Consider the following 21,348-nt stretch of genomic DNA (forward strand, 5'->3'; position numbering starts at 1 on the left):
CATAAACATAACTTTAAAAAAAAAATGTAAATGTAACTTTTAAGAAGGAGCTGCATCAAAACGTTAAGGTTGCTTGTTCCAACTTGGCCTGGCAACCCTCCCCTGGTAAAGTAAACCTCCTTGCCAATGGCAGCATTACCGTGGCTTTTTCAGTTGCTTTGCCTCTAATACCCGGAACTGAAACAAAGCCCACCTTTTAAGCCACTGGGGTTTCAGAAAACAGCAACTTCTCCTTTTTTGCTTAGTTTGGATGGTCTTGAGATGACGGGTTGCGTTTCAGGATTTCCAGAAACAGCACCGTACTCCACAAGCAGTCATCAGTAAGAGCTATCCACAGAGCAAAGTAGGGAAAACAATTTATTTAACATGCAGCAGAACAAATGCATTTGAGATGTATATACAGTTACGGCTGTTCGGTATGAAGCAGGAACCTCACCCTACAGACAAGGAACATTCATAGTTTAATTTCCAAAGCTTTTAACAACGCATTTCCACGCAGCAAGGCTACGGCATCTTTCCATTTGCTGTACAGCGCGGGCAGCGCACTGCCGTTAACACTGAGAACAACGCCATTCTGCAGAAAGCACTCGGGCTCTTCTGACTTCCTCAAAGTCACAGTGAGATTCACGTGTAGGCATCTAAAGCAGTGAAACCTGCTTCCTCAGGACACACTACCGTGACCTAAGCACTACCCCCATGCCTACTGTGTCTAAAGTGCTGGCAAGAACATGTCTGAGGCAGAAAGAACTCTCTCCTTGTCCCCTATCCTAGGTCCATCGATTTAAAACTGCTTTCTTTAAGGATCCAAACAATGTACCCATCCCTCTCACCTGCCTTCTACATCAGGGAGCTGACAAGGCTGGGGTCTCCATGAGCTTCAGACCAGGAGTTTACAGCAAGCTCCTTGGCCAAGCTTTGATGCCACCTTCAGGGGCTTCTACAACTGCCTGGTGCCTCTGATTAGGACCTCAGGCCTTTCAACCCACGGAGTTTTTCACCTCTAGGGATTTTCACTTTGCAACACAGTAAAGAAAATTCAACTACAAATCACTCCAAGCTGCATTTGCAGTAATGGGTTTTATAGCCGCCATTAATTCCAGCAGCACGTTCTCCTCTGGAGTTCTGCAACAGGCAGGGGTCTCCTCCTGTCCGCTGATTTTCTCAGCACTTTAGCTGACCTCTCCCACTCACAGTTTGATAAGAGCTGTTGCTTGACAGCACTGCTAGAAATGCTGAGCTTAGTGTCCCAGGGCCCGCCCTATCTGTGCTTTTGTCAATGGATGTTAAAAAGAACCCATTAATTTAAAACAGTCTGTCTCAAAGCTAGTTGAGGCACTGCTTGAGATTGGAAAGCGAGAGGGAGAAGGAAGGGGCTGCTGGGATCAAGTTTTGGTGATTTAAACCTAGTTTCTGTGAGACTGTAGCTAGAGGGGTCAGCTCTTCTGCCCCGTTAGCGCAGAATGCTGACGTCCAGCAGAACTGCTTTCCCCCTTGTGGAGACAATTGCACTTAGCCACTTAATAGAGGGAACAAATAAAACAGGGCATTAAACCCAGCACGTGCATCGTCACAGCCCAGTGGAGCCTTCTTTCCTTTCACTGTCTGCTTGTTTCTATTTAGATATCCTATAGCTCTATTATTTACATCTTGTATGTCATTGTACTCGTCTCAATAAAACACAGTATTCAACTACAATAATAATACTGCCTGCGTGAGGGGACGCGGGAGGCACCTCTCCTTATCCCTGGATTCAGTCACTGCATCTGATTAGTGATTGTAAAGACACTTCTGCACCCCAGGTGCTGTCCTCCACCAATACTGACGGCTCCTTTCCAGCCCTGTTTACCTCCTCGCTACACATTTCCTCTTTTCCCCACGCTATGGAACGCAATGAAGGCAGAAAAATAACCAGTGTAACCATTTGCATACAAAACTCAGCCCCAGCTGCCCCAAATGGATACAACGGGGAGGCAGCTAGCAGTATAAAATAAATATAACAACTAAAGATACAGCAGTGTTGCACAACACAGAGCGAGGGTCTGCTTACATTGGCCGTTGGGAATGAAGCAGCGGAGGGGGAGGAAGGGAGCTAAGTGCCATTTCAGTGTAAAAAATAAGCATTCCCTCATGGAGCCAGCATTATTGCTCAACATGCTTAGCAGGTCCGGTTGGCACTGAGGAGGTAAAAGTCCGAGGGAGGGCATGTGTAAGGGCTCTGCACTGAGGAAGCTCACGGTGGCATCATTACCCCACCAGCCTGTAGGTATCTCTGGACAGCAGTACAGGAACAAGCCAACTAAATCCCCTTCTGCTGACAGGTCTCCCCTCAAAAGACAATAACTTCAAGTTTAATAGAGTGGAAGATAGAATCAGATTCACCCAGAGGTCAAGACAGAAGCAGCCGGCACTGCCTGTTACTGGCTGCCACTCAGTTCATGCTTGGCATAAATGTTCCAGGACCCCTTCAACGTGGGGCAAAACATTCTGGACTAAAGCTACAAGCAGAGTGGTCAGGACATGTAAACAAAGCTGAACATCACCAGTGGATAGCATGTGTGTCCCTCCCCACGTCACATTCATTCCAGTCCTGTGGGATCCTTTCCTGGTCCTGTCACAGAGTCTCTGGCAGTCTCCTAAGGTCATAGATTCCCCCACTGCTCTACCGGGGGAAACTGATCCACTTCGCCAACCTCTGTGCTGGGCTGGTCTCCCAGTGTGAAGGTCAGTCTGTATCTCAGCCTCACTTTCTCCTGCAGGAAAGACAAAACCCAAGAGCAACGTGAGAACAGCCCCAGTTGCTCCCAAACAAAACGTTTCACTGTTACAGCTCTACAGAGAGCACAAGACTTCTGTTGCACGTAGCAGGGGGAAGAGGGCCAAGGTTAAGTTCATGGAGTAGTTCAGCTATTTAGCAAACCTGAGTTATTTACCTTACAGTTTTTATACCACAAAAGCTTTATTGCTTAGCATGGAACAGTAGGAGAAAAGCATGAATGACCTGTGAGAATAGTTTGCACATACGTGGCCAGCACCCATTGCTCAGCTGCTCTCCAGTGAGCCTGAAGAATGCTGCTGGAATAGTTCAACATTTTCAAAATTAATTTCCTCATCATGTGCAGGAAGATAAAACAGTTCCTGGTCTGCAAAATTCCTAGTAAAACAGTAAGCAGGAGATGGAACCAGTCCTTCAATGAGGGGATCTCCATGTACCTCACAAAGTTTTTCAACAATCCACCAAACCCCTCTGACATTGATCCTTTTGGATCTCAAAGCTTTCAGCTGATACTTTAAGGACCCTTTTGCTGTAATTCTCAAGTAGCAACATCTAGATTTGTCAAATAATTAGAAACTACTTCAGCATACAGCTTTGAGCTTTATGGAGCAGGCTACTTAAATGAGTAACTACAGCAAGGAAAAACAGCTACTCAGATGCTCCCAGCACAATCAGCGGAAAAGAAAGTGTTAACCACGTTGTTTCACTGGTCACAGGTACATCCTCAGAGAATAATGGAACAGACACGATCTGACATTTGTCTGTTGGTTCAGGTCTGTCAGGCTATAGCCTCAACACAGCAAAAGTATTTCTACAGCACCAGCTAATTTGACACCAAGCTAATTATCACCAAAGCCAGGCACTTCCAGCGCACAAGGGAGTCAGACAAGCTCCTGATACAGCTCTGACTGCTACCCTTTAAAGCTGAGCCTTATATCACTGTTGCCTTTTTTGCGGGGAGAAATGCACAGGTCCTTCTCATACCGTTCCTCGCTGACAAAGCCTGTTGGGGAAGAGACTACGCACAGCCTCCCTCTAGCCCTGAACTGAAACACCATCCTTATGCAGTGACCGCCTCTGGAGGGCAACTTAGGAATAAACAGCTGTATCTGCTCAAATGTTTGGTCCAACCCCCCTGCAGAGTTCAGCTTCCATCAAATTTGACTGACAAGGACAGGATAAATCCCATTCCATCATGATCTGCCCCTCTCACCTTCGTAGGATTTGCCAGAAGCATGACTTGGGTGATGGCAGCAGGCGGCTGGATGGGATTGAATGGAGACAGCTCTGTGCCAGAGGGTGGTTGTAACTTCACTTTCATGGACTGCAAATGAAAAAGAAAGCGGAACCTCAGGGATTATCTCCTACCTTGGGGACAATGAAAGATGCACGCACAAGCTAGGGAGATAACAGCACACATCCAAGCTGAAGAGAATCAATCCACATGCAAGGATGAGGAAACAAGAGCCAGCCCAGCTTGTGCAACATGATAGGAACAGGTAGGCTGACGAGTCAGCCCAGAGTAAAAGCACTGGTCAGGTGAACATGAACAGCACCTTCCCATCTGAGTGCTCTTGTGTCAGAGGTTTTAATGCGAACACCTTCACAACGGTAGGCAGATCGTAGCCGAGATGGGGCCAGTTTTCAAAACACAAAGCTGGCCATCCAAAATTATCTAGGTGCAGTAAGACCAGAATGGAACATATTGTCAGATTTAGGATGTCTGTTAGAAATTCTGATTCTAAAGACCTCAAGGGTGGCTCTATCCATGTAACAGTCCTGTCATTGTGCTATCATTGAGCCACCTTCATGAACAGACACAGCTGGATTGATCTTAGATAGCAAGAAAAATCGAACACTAACTACCTGCAGTTCTTGATTTATCCTATTCAGTGTTTTCTGCCTCTGACAACCACCTTTACGTTTTGGAAACAGGCAGAGCACAGCCTATAGAAAGGCAGAACCAGGCTGCCCCAAGTCCCTGAGTTCATACCCAGGCCTTCCCAAACGCAGCTTCCCGTCGCCGTGGGTCTAAGCCACGCATCCCTACCTTCGGCACAGCAGCCTGCAGCACGATGTTCTTCACAGGAAGCGGTGCCGTGTTCAGCATCGAGACTACCACAACTAGCACATCCGACCTTCCCGGCGGGCACTCCCTGGCAAAGTGCAAGAGGATCCGGAAGCCATTCTTGTCATAGGCCGTCACCGGGAGGGCACTGCCTACCGCAGAGAGAGAAGGGGAGAGGAATGCAGGTTTATGCTGCAGGAGACGATCTGCAGCAGCATTAGGCAATCTGTTCGGCTGGGACATCTCATCCTTTCTCTCTACTTCATAAGCTTTGTCAAGAAGTTTTGCTTTTAAGAAATGTTCAGAGAAAGGTGAAAAACCTGAGATACTTACTGGGTTTAATGGATTCCAAGGGAACATGGACATTGGCCAAAGAAATTTCAGGTGCTTTCATGGGACTGCCTTGCTGCTGGAATGATGCCGGCTGGAAGAGAGGACTTCCTGAGCCAGCAGTGCAGCTGCTTGGGAAAGGAATTGGAGGGGCTCCAGGGGCAGTGGCCGGCAGCCCTGCAGGTGCTATTAACGGGGCAGAGGCGACGGTGGTTGGCAAAGTAACCCCAGGGAACACTGAGGGTGTTGCCATGCCTTGGGTGGCAGTCCTGGAAGAGAAACAGAAAAAACATGGGAAATTGAGCTGAAAGTGAAGCAGGCATTTCACCACAAACCCAGAGAAAACAGCAGATCACAAGGACAAAGCAGTGGCTTGGAGCCAGACTGGAGTCTGTGACTCAGTACAGTCTCATGTAAGAAGGAGAGCTACAAGGAAAGTGGTGGTGGTAGGGTTAGGCATTACTTCTCTAAGTCAAGAAGAAAGCAGAGTCCCACCTTGGCAAAGGTGGGCAAGGCTAAGATAAGCAAAGGCCTCTGTACCTTAGCAGCCTGTTCAACTTTACACCGCGCATTTGTAGGAAGCAACAGTACAGCTGTTGTGCTCTACCTAGTAGTGCCTGCGTTTCCCTCCCGGAGGTGGGACCCTTGTATTAGTCTGTAAACTTAAACCCTCTGAGAAGAAAAATCTCAATCACACATTTCTACCAAACCAGAGACTTGAAAGTCTGCCTCTGAACCTGACGCTGCAGCAAGCTTAGCTTTCTAACTGCAGAGACAAAGCAAAGTCCAGGACTTTTAGTTACCCTTTGGCTTCTTCAAGGAGTTGTCCCAATGCATCCATCTTATGTGACATATTGCTCCCCACAGATGAGGTGAAGTACCCAGGAGCAGCTGGAATAGTCTTAGGAGGCCCTGCAGGGGCAGCCGGTCCAGCAGAGAATACAAATGGTGCTGAGTTTGGTGCTGGGATGCTGGGAGCAGTCTGAGAGGCTGTAAAAGCAGAGGGCAGCGTCACTGATGTTCCACATGTGGTCTGTGATGTGTGATGGAGAAGAGGGTTCCCTGCAGGGTTGCAAGCAACAGTCACCATCTTCGGATTAAAGAAATCCAGGTCCAACTGGTCATTCTGAAAGAGAGGACAAGTAGATGCTCTAACTCACTGCTACCCCCTGTTGTACAGATGGCACTGTTACAGAGGGAGATAGATTTACCGCAAAAACAGGTGCTGGGTGGCAAGCAGCAAAGTCTGTGGCCTATGTCAGGACTACATCTGATCCGTAATTTAAGGAAAGGAAGTGCTAACATCATGGGGGACAGATGGGAAACTGAGAAAGCCAGGTTCAGGGATATCTACTCTGTTTAGACGCAGCTATCCCAGGTTTTAGGGCTAAGCCAGACTTCCCCTCAGGAACAGCTGCCCCTCTGCCTGTATGTGTGATCACATGTTTCTCCAAGGTGACAGAGCGTGTCCTGAGACCTCCCGCAATGATAACCCCTCCCTCCCCTTCCCCCGAGACTCTCCTTTGTACCTCAAACATGCTCCACTGGTTGTTTTCTGAAGTCTCCTTCACTGCTGCAGGGGCTGGGTCATTCAGGCCTGAAAGGAAAAATAACAAGTAGGTGACTGGAGGAGAAAATGCGTTAGGTGTCATCCCTTGGCAATTGTTTCAGTACCATCAAACTACTTGATTCAGCTCTGCCAGAGCCCAAGAACCTGATGGAAGACTGAAATGGCCTGCAAGTCTATGATGAGAAGAGGCTGACAGCACCAGTAGCTGACAGTCACCCCCTGCACACAGCTCTTCTAACCATTGCTGATTTGCAGCGTCTGCTGCTGTTCATATCTGGGCTCCACAGGCAGGCATTCTGCAGGCTGCTATACGCAACCCCTCTAAGGCACCTTGCTCTTTAGCACAGCTGCAAAGTCAGGGGTGAAACCTGTACCAAACCACAGCCTGCATGTCCGGCATGTCCAAGCACCTACAGAGATCAGACTGCAGTTACACTCAACAGTTATTTCACTTGCAGCCTACTCTGGGAAGATCAGAGTTCTTAATACTGACTCACTGACCAGGTCTTATATTCAGATGATGCAAGGGAGTGTTCCTCGGACTTCTCTAGAAACCAAAGGCATCTCACGCTCCTTTTAGGCATGCCACATGCGCAGCCAGCCCTCACACTCACGCTGAAGGAAGAAAGCAGTCTTTGTTAGGCATGGATTGAGTAGCCCTTTTCTGGGCCCCTCAGTGTCTTACCTAAGCACAGAAGCTCCTCATCCAGCAAGGAGAGGGAGTTGGCCGTGGTGCTCTGCTGAGTGGGTGCGGCTTCCACTTGGCTAGAAGAACTGCTCCGCAACTGTGCGAACGTCTGGGGAGGCGGCGGGAGAATGGGGATTTCTGCCGGGGCTGGGGCTACTGTGGGGGCTGGCGTCAGGGTGGTGGGTGGCATTGGAGGTGGCGGGGTGCTGGTGACGTCCAATCCAGCAAGGTCAATGAGGGTGTTGAGATTACTTGTGGAGTTACTCCCTGCAGTGGACAGGAGAAGAGCACTACTAGGAAAGAAGGCAAAAGGCTTAGAGCAAACCCAATGTACAGAAGAAATTATCGGAGAGATGGTTTAGATAACACAGATCCTCATTTAATCATGGCTTATGGCTCTTTATAACAGAGAAAGCCCACATGCTTTCCATCTAACCATTTGCTGTCCACAAGCTACTTAAATCAACCCAGATACTTAGGAAATTTCTATATGAAAAGCAACATCTGCTCCAACCACTGCTCCTTCCCCAGTGCTTCTTGTAGCATAATTCGTAATCTTTTCAAGATCTTTTGAGCTCAGATGAGGCTTTGGGAGATCCTACAGAATTACAATAAGCAAAGGCTTTCAGAGAGCTAGAGAGCAGAGCAAAATTCATACTGTCTGGATCTTCGTATTTAGGACAGTCTTGTGTGGGCAACTGGCCTAAATTCACAAATGCAATTGCTAGCAAAGCCAGGAAGAGGACCCCTGGCCTGGCTCCCACTCTCCTGCTCTTGTCCTTTTGATAAAATCGTCTTCTTACATGTCACCATTAAGAAACAGGACAAATGTGGAGAGGAAAATGTATGAGAACTTCCAGCCACACAAACTGTTCAGATGCAGGTTTGCTACTGATGTTATCAAAGGTTTCAATAATGTGGAACGAGCAATGGAAAATGCAAAGCTGCAGCACTGTTGCTCGTGTCCAGAATTGTTTATCCACTGCTTAGGAGCTGTCTTGTCCTCCTCTGATTCACAAACTGTTGGCCACAAGAACCATCGATAGCCTACTTTATCACAATTAATAGGAAACCCTGTCCAAAAGGCTTAGAATTGCATGATTCAAAAATTAAACAGTTGGCTTCCCAGGAACTCACCTTCCACTACAGACATCACAGGGAGATCCACTTCACCATTGATCACTTGCCCCTCTATTATTTTTTTATAGGAATTTATCACACGGGATAAATTGTCACTGGCCTGCAGAATATCCCCTACGTGCAAGAGACACAAAAATGACCTCCAAGACTTTAGTCACTTTGCTCCCACTAATGCTGAGAGTACTCAGTTATCAACTAAACAATCAGCAAGAAAAAACATAATTATTTGGCTCTGAGCTCATTCCTCTGTCTTTGCCATGCTTCTCTAAGCAATACCCCGACCTTTCTAGCTCCATGCACATTACAGTAACAACGAAAAAATGCGTGCAAGGCTTTGTTCCCCACAGCGACCCCCTTCCCCTTCCAAAGCAGCAGCTGTCCCCCGTTATCACCCCCAGCCTCCCTAACCACCAACTCTCCTGTCAAGTCCTTGCCTGAATTTAAATGATAAGAATAAAGAGGCAAGGATCATGTCTTTTATCTGCTTGCTCAAAGCAAAGTGCATCCACAGTGAAGAAGGGTCTACAGCAGCCGTTCCCTTGCTGAACCCTTGCAGAGTCACAGGTCACAAAAGCAATTAAAAAAGGAGAAGTGTAGCTTAGTTTACCCAAACTGCTGTCATTATCCTCTGTCTCACTGGCCAGCTTGAATAATGTCCGTCTTTTGGTTTCACACCTTTCATAGAGCTCCTAGGAAGACAGATTAGGAGAAAAGGTTTTCATCAGCCAGGAGTCACTGTCAGCAATACCAGTCAGCACAGAATGACTCCCCAGGCATGTGCTGGAAAACCCAGAAGAGCAAAACCAGTCTCCCTGTGCTGAATGTGCCAGTGTGGCTGGACAACCAAGATCCCCTGTCCCTGCCCTATTAACAGAGCTGTGAAGCATTACATTAGCCTGGGAGTCTAAACAGAACCTGCATTTTCAACGCAACATCTCTCAGTCCTCCCTCACATCAGCACTTATAGCCAGCTGTAGTCCAAAAGAGATGTTCGTTCCTTGTATTACAGTAGTCCCTAAAAGCCCGAGGAAGAGCAGAATTGTGCTTCAACAATTATGCTCCGATTGTGCTGCAACCACTACTCAGAGAGTCTGCAACCATACAGAAGAAAGGTGGCAAGAAGGAAATGTTTCTGTGAAACAAACCGGTTTCTTAAGCTTCTTACCATTGTTTCAGGAGCTTGTTGTTAAAAATGAGTAGTTTCAACTTTTTAAATTAGATAAGGTGCAACTCTTCAAGGCCCGGGCCTATCCAGCCATCCCTGGTGGCTGTTTTGATTTTTACCTTCTTGATGTTCTCCCAACCTTCTAACACTAACTAAAACTCTTCCTTTGAAGGGGAGGACATATTTTCTGCCCCATTCAGCCTTTAGTTTATCCATCCACAGGCTGTAAGGGACAGTTATGATCTGCAATCAGTGCGTCCTAATAGGAGCAAGAATTACAAGCTGCAGCTTCTTGATTCTGCCACACTGCATCTTTGGAGAACAGCTGTACCTCACTTGAAGCATGTGCAAAACCAAGCTATTACCCACTGAGTCCTTTGGTGAAAGGCGTTAAAAACATAGTTACTTCCTTTCCGGCAGTTTCCAACAACTGCTCTTGTTTCTCACCGTTGCTCTCCATTTTACTGCACTGTTTGTAATTCTCTGCAAAACTCAAGTCTGTAAGAAGAAAGGACTGGCTCCAGGATTTCTGGGAAGAAGGAGCAGCTCAGACTCACCTTCATGAGCTCCCTATCAGCCTCTGATGAGTCCTCTTTGCTGTAATGAACCAACATCTCATTCAGCAGCTTCACGTTGTTATTTACTTCCTCCAGCGTGTGCATGCGTTTTGTCACTTTTTGAATCCGAGCCTCATCCTTCAGGGTGTCAAACACAGACATAAAAAGTGAGTTTCCCTGTAAAGGTCCACTGTATCACAACAGCAGGTATTATCTGTAAATCATGTCAAATAATATCTATTTAAGGTTAAGCTAGAAAAAAAAACCCTCTCCATTCATGTGAAGCTTTGCTTATTTTATTATCTTTTCACCACCATTCTGAAATGATAGAAAACCCCACATTTCCAAAAAGTCTCATTAAATAGACTTTAATGTATAATTATACCACTAAAAATAGAAAAGTTCCCAGAAGTTCCTTTCTAACCTTTTCAGAAGATTTTTTTTTTTTTGGGTCACTTGATGCCATTTTATGAAAAAGATGTGTTTGAAGCAAAACATTTACTAGGAACAACAAGCACTCTCTGGCAGAAAATGTCCACCCATCTCTGGTTTGAGATTCCAACTAAAGATGTAGGAAAGTCTGCCCTGGGGACAAGAGAAGCTTGAATGGAAACATTTCAGTAACCTATACATCCTCTTCAGTCTAGAAGCTATCCTTTTTTTTTTTGCCAGAATCACAGTGAGTCATTTCCTGGACTCTAGAGTTTGTAATGAGTGCCATGGGTGGACGCATCACAGCTCTACAAACAGGAAGGTATTTCCGTGAAGCCTGCTTGTGAGGAGACCCAGTCCAATGACTCAGTCCTCAGTATCCAGGGCTGGTACTGCGATGCTCCCACCAAACCCTGACATGAAATACCATCTTGAGTGATGAGAATGTAGTTAATTACAACAAGGGGCATTCGATCCTTGCCCCTTCTTGCCCTGTCCTCCACCAGAGACACTAACTGTAGGTATTTTTGTGATACAAACATCTCCCAGTTGCGAGCTAGAGTCAAAATTACAACACATTCATATCACACAGAGCCCTCCCAAGTCATCAGATGTCACCCCCTTTATGCCGGTGACCACGGGGACTAGATGCAAGTCAGCACTGTTAGAGGTTTTAAAAAATAATAAAAGGCTGGATGTTGCTGATGGTCAGTCTCATTCCGTCCCCACAACTTAATTAAGGAATGTACTAACACAATGCTCCTGGAGCCTGAAAAACCCAGGTTCTGCCATTCACATGATCCTAAAGCTCTCCACCATTTTGAAGTCAGATTGCTTAAAACCTGGAAAGCAGACTGCTGACTGGGACCAGTCCTACAGGAAATGTCTTACCTCTTTTACCATGGATTTTATAAGCTTGTTGGCCTCTTGTAAATCATCTGGGTTTTTGCTTTTCAGCAGTTTGGCTAGAAGCTGTAAGACGAGAAGAGGATATTCAGGAAACAAATAAAGACCCTTGGCAAAGGGAAGCAGTGAAAGGAATCTAAGTGAACAATTCAGGGGAAAAGAGATACAGCCCACTATTACAAAGCTTACACTGCCTTCACAGTTACAGTGACTTCAGCAGGAGTCATTTATGGTTTATTATTTTATGTGAGTTGCTGAATTCTTGCTTCTACACAGGACATATACTGTGAAATCTCAGAGACTTCTGACACTAGATAATTATTCCTCCCATACATCATATTTGGTCCTGTGTGTGAAACATTCTCTGCCTTCTAGTACTACAGCAGGATGGCACTTTAACCAGGAATAACCTCATAATGGTAACAAGGCTTTAACTGGAACTTCAGGTTAGGTAGGTGGACAAAGCAATGAGTTCTGTGAAAGTCCATACCACCACCCCAAAAATAAAAGCTGAATTAGTATACTTCCTTATTCTAAATGTGCATTGAGTAATCACTTTTCATTAGTGATTACGATACAAGTCTTCACTGTACCTTGGATTTCTCCTCATCATCAAACACAGGGTTTTTGGGACGAGGCGGTGGAGAAGGAATCAGGGTTCTGTCTGCAGGAATCACAGGATCAAACATAACAATCCCTGAAAGCAGAAAGGGAACCCATGTGGGTTTGCACATGCAGTCACACCAGGCAGTGCACCCAGTTATTCACAGGCTGCTATCAAAGCGAACACACGGTCAATCTGTCCATTGATACCAGCACACTGTTCCAATGAACAATACAGGATCAAAATCACTGAGCACGCTAGCTGTAAAAACAAAGAAAGTTTTCTTCGATAAAGGCCAAAACCCGAGCAAATGTGTTGCCATGTCCATATTGCTCCTCTAATAGCTCAGTATAATCTGTAGCTCTCCACTATTTGTCTTGCCCCCTTTCACTTTAGCTGTCGAACCACTAAGTGAAGTCCCAGACAACCCAGCTTTGTGCAAACTCAAGGGCATGACATTTGTTTGTAGAAGTGAGCTAAGCAGGAAAGCAGACAGCAATGCAAAATGGGGTGATGAGCCGACGCCTAACCACGAGGGGGGAAAGAGCTAAGCTCCCTGCTTGTTCCATTGTCAAATCCTTAGATTTGTGCTCTACCTCAAGAGCTTTCCTGGAACCAATTTTTCTTGTGTTGAAGCCGCATGCTTCTCAGCTGAGCTTTTTTCACTGTCCCTACACAAGAAATTTGTATCAGTTGAACTAAAGGTACAATTGTAAAGCAATCTAGTGAAAAGAACACAAAAGGCTATATGAAGGCTATTATTTCTCTTTAAATTAGACTTGTTCAATAACTAGTTCCAGAAAAACTCAAAAAAGGCCCTGCAAACCAAAACAAAAGTATTTGCAAGGTGTTTAACTAACCTAGTTAAAAAAGCCAACCCAACCGAGTCCAAGGCGTTTAAATATAATGAGAAGCTTTTCAGGGAATTTCTCCCTTGTTCTATTTCGCCTCAGAGCGTGCCTTGACCCCATGTAATTAGAACCTGTATATTTTGTGACACTCTTGCTTAAAGCACAGGCTGGAGAGAATGCATGAATGAGCAGCTGACTTCCTACCTTGTCGCTTCAGCATGTAGTAGGCATCCTTGATTTTGGATTCTTCTGGCAATGCCACTGTCCAGCTATACAGCAATTCAATGACTTTGGTCTTCACCTTCTCTGAGACTCGGTCTCCCAGGTACTAAGAGTGGAAAAAAGATGCAAATTCTCCACATTCTTCATTTCTTTTTAAAAATAAAGCCCAAACCCAGAGAATGGAAGTTCAGTGATATACATTAAAAGGTGTATAATCCAAGTCCCAAGATGATCTAATATACATCTTATTAAAAGGAAAAAATGCTCCTCTAATATATGTGAAATAACAGTGAAGAGAAGCTTTGTGATTATCTTCAGCAAAAGAAAAAGCAGCTATTCTGTTGGTTTCAGGATTTTGCTATTTAAAAATTACAGCAACACAGATAACCACCCCCTCCCCTGTCTTATGGGAAAGAATCTGGGAATACTTTGCTGCATCAATCATGCCATGGGCTGCCTCTGTCTATTTTTCACCACGTTAAACTGATCATGAACGTTGAGGGACTTAGCCAGGCACTCTTTACACAGCTCGTCGGCAGCAGAGTGAGGACTAGAACTCTATGGTGTGTTGCCAAGTCTCTTGTTTTAACCTCTGCATCACACCTCTCTTCCACTGACGCTGGAGTTTTGTTTCTTTTTTAAAAAAAACCACAGCCCAAGCTTTAGAAGCCCTTGAGTTACACGAAGGATTAGAACAGTACAGAGACTATATACTGATGGTAAATAAGTACAACTTACGGAGAAAACTAGTAAGCAAAGCATAAAAAAAAAACCCAAAAAACCTTAGCTAACAAATGCTCTTGAATATAGGGTAATAAATGCAATGAGGCAGACAGAGCACTGCAAACATTTCGGATGTTGCCTGTAGCTTATGGAGGCCAAACAAACAGTAAACACAGCCATAAGGCTTAGGGACTAACCTTTGGAGACACAACTTTTATTAACTCGTTTAAAAAGCGAAACTTCCCTACTTCATTATGAAATCTTCTCCCACAGTTCTTCATACAAGCTTCTAGCACCTGCATTCAAGTAACAAAAACAGGGGCTGAAATGAACACCAAAACCGTACAATAACAGCATACCTGTGTTCTGCTTATAGGGGAACGGAAGGACCCATGTCAGTGAGACACGTATTCCTGCTCTGCAATACAGGCATCTTTAGGGGTGACACATCAAGACAGGCTGGTCTCCCACCCTCAGCCATGTAGACAGGGGTCTAAGTTATCTCACCATTAGGTCTCATAACAATGAACACAAATCTTGCCTGAAGATAACGAACGAAAGCAGCTAAAACTAAACCAGAGTTATTTCTGACTGCTCTATTGCTAATGAGCAATCTGGACACTTCAGTTACGTAACTGTGCTCCCTCTCACTGTCCACTCTGCCCAAGCAGAGGGGAATCAGGGCATTCAGCCCCACAACTAGCCCCAGCTAACCCCACTGACCCACACTGTGCCCCCTTATACTCCACACAGATGACGTAAAACGATATAAAACTGGATTTAAGAGGAGGGGTAAGGACTACCTACTGTCAAGGCTTGGACTGCCTCCCATTCCTGTGGCGACTGGATTTTATGAGCCAGAAGTCTCACAGCTATCTGTGGCCTGAAACAAAGCAGATACCCATTACAAAGCAGGCAAACACGAAGGATTTTCAAACTTTCACAAATTCTACTGTTTAAACGAGATGCTTTTCACATAATTAAAAGGAAATGCCATTTGGTACTTTTCATCTTTCCATCAGTGTACAAAGGCTAACCAGAAATGTTCAGGGCATCTTCGTAAGCCTGGGTGTTTGCATATATGAAAGGAAGCGAGGGCTGGCAGTCTGAGCCAGCAATTCCAGATTCCTGCTTGGGAGGGGCCAAACAACTCCCAGTACAGTCCCCAGCCCAGGAAATCACTTCATTTCTCTTGCATTAGTTTCCTTTTTCCAGAAGAAAACACTTCTTCCTTAGCTCACAGGAATGCTGTGACCCAGGAGGCTTCCTCAGTTAAGCCTCCTGAAGATTCTAAAGACATGAAGCTTCATCAGGCACTAAGAGTTATAACTCCATTTTACAGACTGGCAAACAGACTGAGTTTGGCTAGACGAGAACCCTGCCACGCTGCCTTTCACAAAAGAGAAACCACACTTTGCAGCATTTTGTTTCTTTTGTAGACAGATCTTCCTTGCAGTATCAGTATATATAAAAGAAAACATGAAAGTTTGATGTTCAAATGATATATTTTAAACTGTGAATGTTAATTTATTAAGTCTAGAGCGGTTTGGGACACCCACCCTTCCAGTTCTTTGTTGATCTGGTCACAGAATCCGATGATGTATTCCCAGTCTTCTTGCCTGTTAGATGGGTTAGTGGCTTTATCTTTGGTAAGGGAAAAAGAACATATTACCAATCAAGCAAAAGAAACAGTATAAAAGGTCATGCATTTCCGAGAGAAAAGCATTTGACATCTGTTGCCAACTATAAAAAAAGGAGAAAGAAGTTCACACACGGTATGTCTGTTCAGGGAAAAGGGTGTGTCCAAGTTGAGACATCCAAATACCCAGCAAGAATCACTGCTTTCCAAAAAAACAGGTGCCAAGTCTCAAATACTTAGAAACATGCTATTTCCATACTCTAAATGAGAGTACAAGATAAAATATTTGAGCTCACACGATTTCTCTCTACCTGAAATGCTCTTTCTATTTGGCTATAACATTAAATTCCTTAAAGGCTAAACCCTCACACTTTCTACGTAGGAAATTATTTTTGTATTCCCTGAGAGTTTTGTAGAAGTAAGAGCTGGAACATCAGATGTTTAACATAAGTCATTTACCATTAACACTTGTTTTTAGAATGCCAGCTGATTTGCTAGATGCCTTAGCATTTCTTCTGGGAATTATGAACTGAAATTTATTATTATACGGTTCTTGCAAGTAATAAACACCACAGCCTGTACTTGATCAGGAATTCAAATCCTATATGCTAAACCTGAGAGACTGATGCTCTACTGACAGGGCTATTTCAGGCTCCTGAAGGATCCTCCCTCAGGTACCAGGGCCTCGCTTATTGTACTGATTGCAGAATAGTGAGACTACCAGCATCTTTTTTTGTTATGAATGCATCTTCTCCATGTATTCTACTTAACTCTGATGGAGCACTGAATTTACAGTAGACAAGATTCCTGCTTTAACCTCATTTTCCAGCCAAGATGACTGGACACGATGATTTTTCTTTCTTGTAAGGGAAGAAACAATGCACTGTAGCTATATATCTAAGGGCTGGCATTTAAGAAGCCTTCCTCAAAATTTTCATACAACAGAATGAGATACAGAAAAGAAAATATTGCTTAGCCAGATAGTATAGAACAGGGGATGAAGGACAGGGAAAAAAACAGCACACATCCCTGTACTTTCATCATAGAGGGAAGCATAACGGAATAAACACGTGCTACATTACAAAGTGTCATTCTTTTATAATCGTTAAAACATATCCTTTTACCTTTCCACAGGCAGATAAAAACAGCTGTCAAACATCTGCTCTGAAACCTCACTTAGTCCTCCTACTGTGGCAGTCCTACAAAGTTTGCTCATATCTTCCTCCTCACAGAAGGGCAGTTGTAAAGCGGTTTTGTAAAATTGTTCCATGGATTGCATCTGCAGAGGTGAATCTCTGTGCCTGCTGCTGACTTTCATGGGACCCTAGATAAGCAAAAGGCAGCAGCCAGGGAGGACTAACTGTAGGATCACATCTTGTTGTCCAAGCTAAGCTACCAAGCTATTTTTTAAACTCAAGAGATTCAAGGGAAGCTTAGTTTAAAATGCTGCTGCTGCAGAGTCAAGCAACTGTTCAAAACATATGTGGCCCTTAAACCTTATTACCACACTCACAACTGCTGAACACCCTGGAAGCATCATGAAACCACGGACTTATAACAATCTGAAGTCTTTTCATGCAAGTCAAATGGCATTGTGCATGGTTCGGTGCTCCAAAGCACCTCTGCTGCTCTGCAGGCCTAGATGAAAGAAATACAGTTCTTGGCTGGAGTTAATGGAATTTATTTAATAAATACACGACGAGCACAAACAAGTAAAGACACTCAACTAAACAAACTATCTATTGGTTGCACATCCTGAAATTAGGAAAGAGATATGGTACAAACAGGAAAACGTAACCAATGTTTCCTTGTCAAATGTTATTTTTAAAGCTGTTCCAAATATCTCCAAAGATTTCTTGGAATGACACTGGATTATTTCACAGTCTCAGGCTGGGTTCAGATTCATCTAATTTTTTGTACCAAAAGCTCTCACATGAAGATCGTGAAGTCTCAGAAGGAGAGAGAGATTACTGAAGGGAAATTACGTTCCACATGAAGAAACTCCCTATTTCTAACATTCAGAAAATCTCCATGTGAAACCCTAGTTCATAAAAGTTAATAAGCTTGATCAGAAGTCCTGCCCTGGCTCTGGAGACTGATGCGTTTCCATGACACAACACAACGACACGCATGGATACTTATTACCAATCTCAGTACAGCCACGTGAACACAGCATCCCAGACAAGTTAAATTACCTTGCTTAACCTTTTCAGGACATCCCTACATGAAGCAGCATCACATCTATCAAGGCATAACTTAAAATCCTCTATTTTTATGCAGAACGCTTAAAATGTGGGCAGAGAGCTCCTCTGCACTGCCTTATAAACATGCTTCAACCCTTATATGAAAGGATTCACTCCAGGAAGAAGAGTTTGGTGCTCTGGAATATCAAATCTTTGGCTTCTCTGTTGAAACTGCCAACAAAGGTCCGTTTGGTACCAGTTATAAAGTTTGCTTTCAGAGACACTTGTCCATCAGGTCCCATCCTGAAAACCCCATTTCACATTGGCAACCAAGCAAATCTGAATTAGCAACCTGGGAAAAAAAGTCTCAGCACTACCCCAGTCCTGCCATCACCTCTGCCTTAGCTTTCAGACACCGCTGCGTTTAGGACATATAAAGTTGCTTCATGCTTGACCTAAGTGTCAGAGCCATTCAGTCCGCAGTTGCTCTGCTAAACTCTGAAACGCTAATGAGTCAACATTCAGATGCACCATTAGATATGAAACAAAGGCGCTTATTTTCTCTATAGAGAAATGACATTGGAACGCAGAGAACCACAGAACTTTAATTGACTGGTAATGAATGCTCATATTTTCTGGGTTTACTTCTCTACTGAAGTGAGACAAAAGCCATCCCCACAAAGGGTTTCCCCAGATCAGGCTTAGCATATGAATTGGGAATCTCCAGCCCAAGCATGTCAAGTCTAACAGTTGGATTCTGTTTGTACCCCCAGGAGGAGAAGCAGAATGCTGACCCATGACAATACAAGGAAAAAAGAAATAAAGACAGTCATAATATTTTATCTGTCTGCATCTATTACCCACCTGGACATTGCCTAAGCCTGACATGAATGTGATACAATAAGCTTCCTTTTGGATGCAGTAGGAAAGGCAGCGCTAAAGTCAAAGGATCCAGCTGTGTTTGTACAACTGACATTATTTTCTAACCTCCTCTTCTATTTCAGCTAAGTGCAGAAGAAGAGCCTGCCGGCAAGGAGAGAATAGAAAGGATCACCTTCTCTCATCCCAGTTGCCTGAAATGAGGCAGGAGACACGAAGATGCTAGATCATCACTGGCTGAAGTGCAGATCTTGCTGCAGTATTAGGACACGAGGATGATGTTACTTCATGGGTCTATAACTCCACCTGATGACAGAGACAGGGCAGCATGGAAGGCTGCACACTACCGGTACAGAAAAAAAATCATTGGCAATAAGACATTTTCCATCTTCCTGTGACTGGGAAGTTGGCTGTGCTGCTGAGCAATTCTGGCCCTTCCCTTTAGTAAGGGCACAGCAGGTGCACACCCTCAAGGTTAGCATTAGACACGGCACAGCTTTGTGATGGTTACAAGAAAAAAAAAAAAAACTCAGGAGGCCTGGTGAAAGCACTCAGATGCACCAGCCTTTGCACTCTGCCTTCCTAGCCTGCATGACTCCTCCGGTAATTTACGTACGTTAAATGCTCCGTGCTCCCCTACAATGGGAGGAGCGATATAATCACACCAGCACAAATCACTGTAGCAGTGACCTGGCATAAATGCATCCTCTTAAATGAGAGAGCAACACTCAAGCCTTGAAAAATATGTACACCTCTGCGATGAGGCTCACTGCAATATTTCTTAGCGTGAGTAAGGCCTTTGCAACACTACCCTTTAGCATATGTTCTCCGGTGCAGAATATTCTACTGCTTGGCCAAGGAGAGATAACTTCTCTCTTAACTTCCACAATTAAAAAACAACCCCACAAAACAAACAGTCAGGAAGCTTTCCAGGCTACACAACCTAAAATATCCTTCCTACTAGAGATATTTTCACACACAAACTGAACTTGGTGAGTCAGTTCTCCTCAGAGAAAGATTAAAAGGAAGGGATGTGGGTGTTTCTTCGTGTGTCTCACTGGCTGCAATAAAAGATATTGACAAACTGTGGGAGTTCAGAGGAGGAGCAAAAATTGTAAGGGGACAGAAGGGATTGATCTAAAATGAGAAGAGTGAGCTGAAAACATCATTTAGCCAGTAACTGCTATAACAGATGATGATACCATGTATGCGTTTGAATTTTATATAAAAATACCAAGAAAGAACAAGAATTATTTAATCTTGTTTATAGAAGGAAAACTCCAAAAGGGTAACAGGTTTTATACTCTAAGGTATTTAGGGTAATGACCATCTTCTGCTGTTTGCCTGGTGCCCGTCTACTTAGGAACTTCACTCATTGCTGTAATCAAACAAATAACTATTAAAAAAAGAAGAAAATCTAGGCAACAAGCTAGTGTTGTACAGGATAGCCTCCCAGCGACACCAGCAGGAGCCCCTGTGTGTGGAATATATGAAAAAAAATTACTGTTATGACTGATTCATTCAAGAATCACCTCCCGATCTGCCGGCGCTGGGTCAGGATCCCGCAGCACTAGGTTCTGTACAGCCAACAGCCCAAAAGCTGGGCAGCACGGACAGACGCACAACGAGGAGATATTCAGCAAGGGCTGTGGATGAACAAGCCATGGGTTTTTTTTTCTCCCTGTATCTAACGTTTAAGATTCTGTGATAAAAAATACCTTATCTTGACAAAGGATTTTTAAATATTCCAGTCTGTATGGAATGGACATCCATAACTCCTACCCTGAAACTGCAGCTAGACATAAAGCAGAATTTGTCTGCTTGAAAACTGTGGCTGTATAACACACGAATACAATTTATTTGGGAGATCCCTACAGTTCTCAACCTCACAAACAGCACTAAGGCTGTACACTTAGCTAACCAAAATCCAGGCGAGGGAAGAAGAGACAGCAGGGACAGACACACACCATAAGCCTTTATGGTCAAAAAAAAGCAATAGCCTTGCAGGTGCCGAGCAAGGTGAGCTACAAAGTTGCCCGTTCCTCACACCTCCCAACAAGCAAATTGATTAACAGACCCAAACCGCTGCTGTGCCCCTACAACCACAGTTCTGCATCTCTCCTTCGTTGACGCTGTCGCGCCGAGAGCGCTGGACACCAGAGCGGGCGAGTCGGTGGCAGTGACCACCGGGAAGAGGGGAGGCCTCAGCCCTTTCCACCCGGGACGGCGCATCCCCGCGCAGGCGGAGGTCCCTGCTCCGGGGGACCGTCCCCAGGGCGCTCACCTACCACCCCCCCAGCCTCCCCTGGACGGCACCGCCATGGCCCCGGCCAGCTCAGGGGCTCTCGCCTCGGTGAGGGGGGCGGCGGGAAAGGGCGGGAGGAGGGCTGCGGTGGGGCGATGGGAAGGGCCCGGGTGGGCTGAGGGGGGGCCCAGGCCGAAGGCAGCGGGGCTGGGAGGCTGAGGGGCCCCGGCCAGGGAGGGTGAGGGGCCGCGGGGACCCCGGGGCTGAGGGGAGCGAGGCCGAGGGCCGGTGGGGGCCGCGGGGTACTCACTCAGCCACGACTCTAGGCTCTCCCCTTCCGCCTCCGCCATGTTGCCGGCCCGGCCCGAGGCCC

General features: G+C 45.2%; 1 protein-coding gene across 3 annotated transcripts; it reads right to left on the bottom strand.

The window, feature by feature from the left end:
* Positions 1-344: 344 nt before the first annotated feature.
* Positions 345-21,325, bottom strand: GGA3 (golgi associated, gamma adaptin ear containing, ARF binding protein 3). Of its 3 annotated transcripts, XM_050908408.1 has the most exons (17): positions 21,286-21,325; positions 15,589-15,673; positions 14,837-14,912; positions 14,227-14,325; positions 13,289-13,412; positions 12,223-12,326; positions 11,615-11,695; positions 10,292-10,429; positions 9,177-9,258; positions 8,567-8,683; positions 7,427-7,696; positions 6,701-6,768; positions 5,975-6,297; positions 5,175-5,440; positions 4,824-4,993; positions 3,987-4,097; positions 345-2,750 (listed from the first exon to the last, which is right to left on the bottom strand). In XM_050908408.1, exons 1-17 carry the CDS (start codon positions 21,323-21,325, stop codon positions 2,640-2,642), a joined length of 2,265 nt encoding a protein of 754 aa, XP_050764365.1. In that variant the 3' UTR covers positions 345-2,639. The 3 variants fall into 3 exon arrangements, with proteins under 3 accessions (XP_050764365.1, XP_050764367.1, XP_050764368.1); XM_050908410.1 differs by lacking the exon at positions 14,227-14,325; XM_050908411.1 differs by lacking the exons at positions 15,589-15,673; positions 21,286-21,325 and having other exon boundaries at positions 14,833-14,880.
* Between the last annotated feature and the right edge of the window lie 23 nt (positions 21,326-21,348).

This window comes from Gymnogyps californianus, chromosome 19 (assembly GCF_018139145.2).
Source record: "Gymnogyps californianus isolate 813 chromosome 19, ASM1813914v2, whole genome shotgun sequence".
Classification (NCBI taxonomy): domain Eukaryota; kingdom Metazoa; phylum Chordata; class Aves; order Accipitriformes; family Cathartidae; genus Gymnogyps; species Gymnogyps californianus.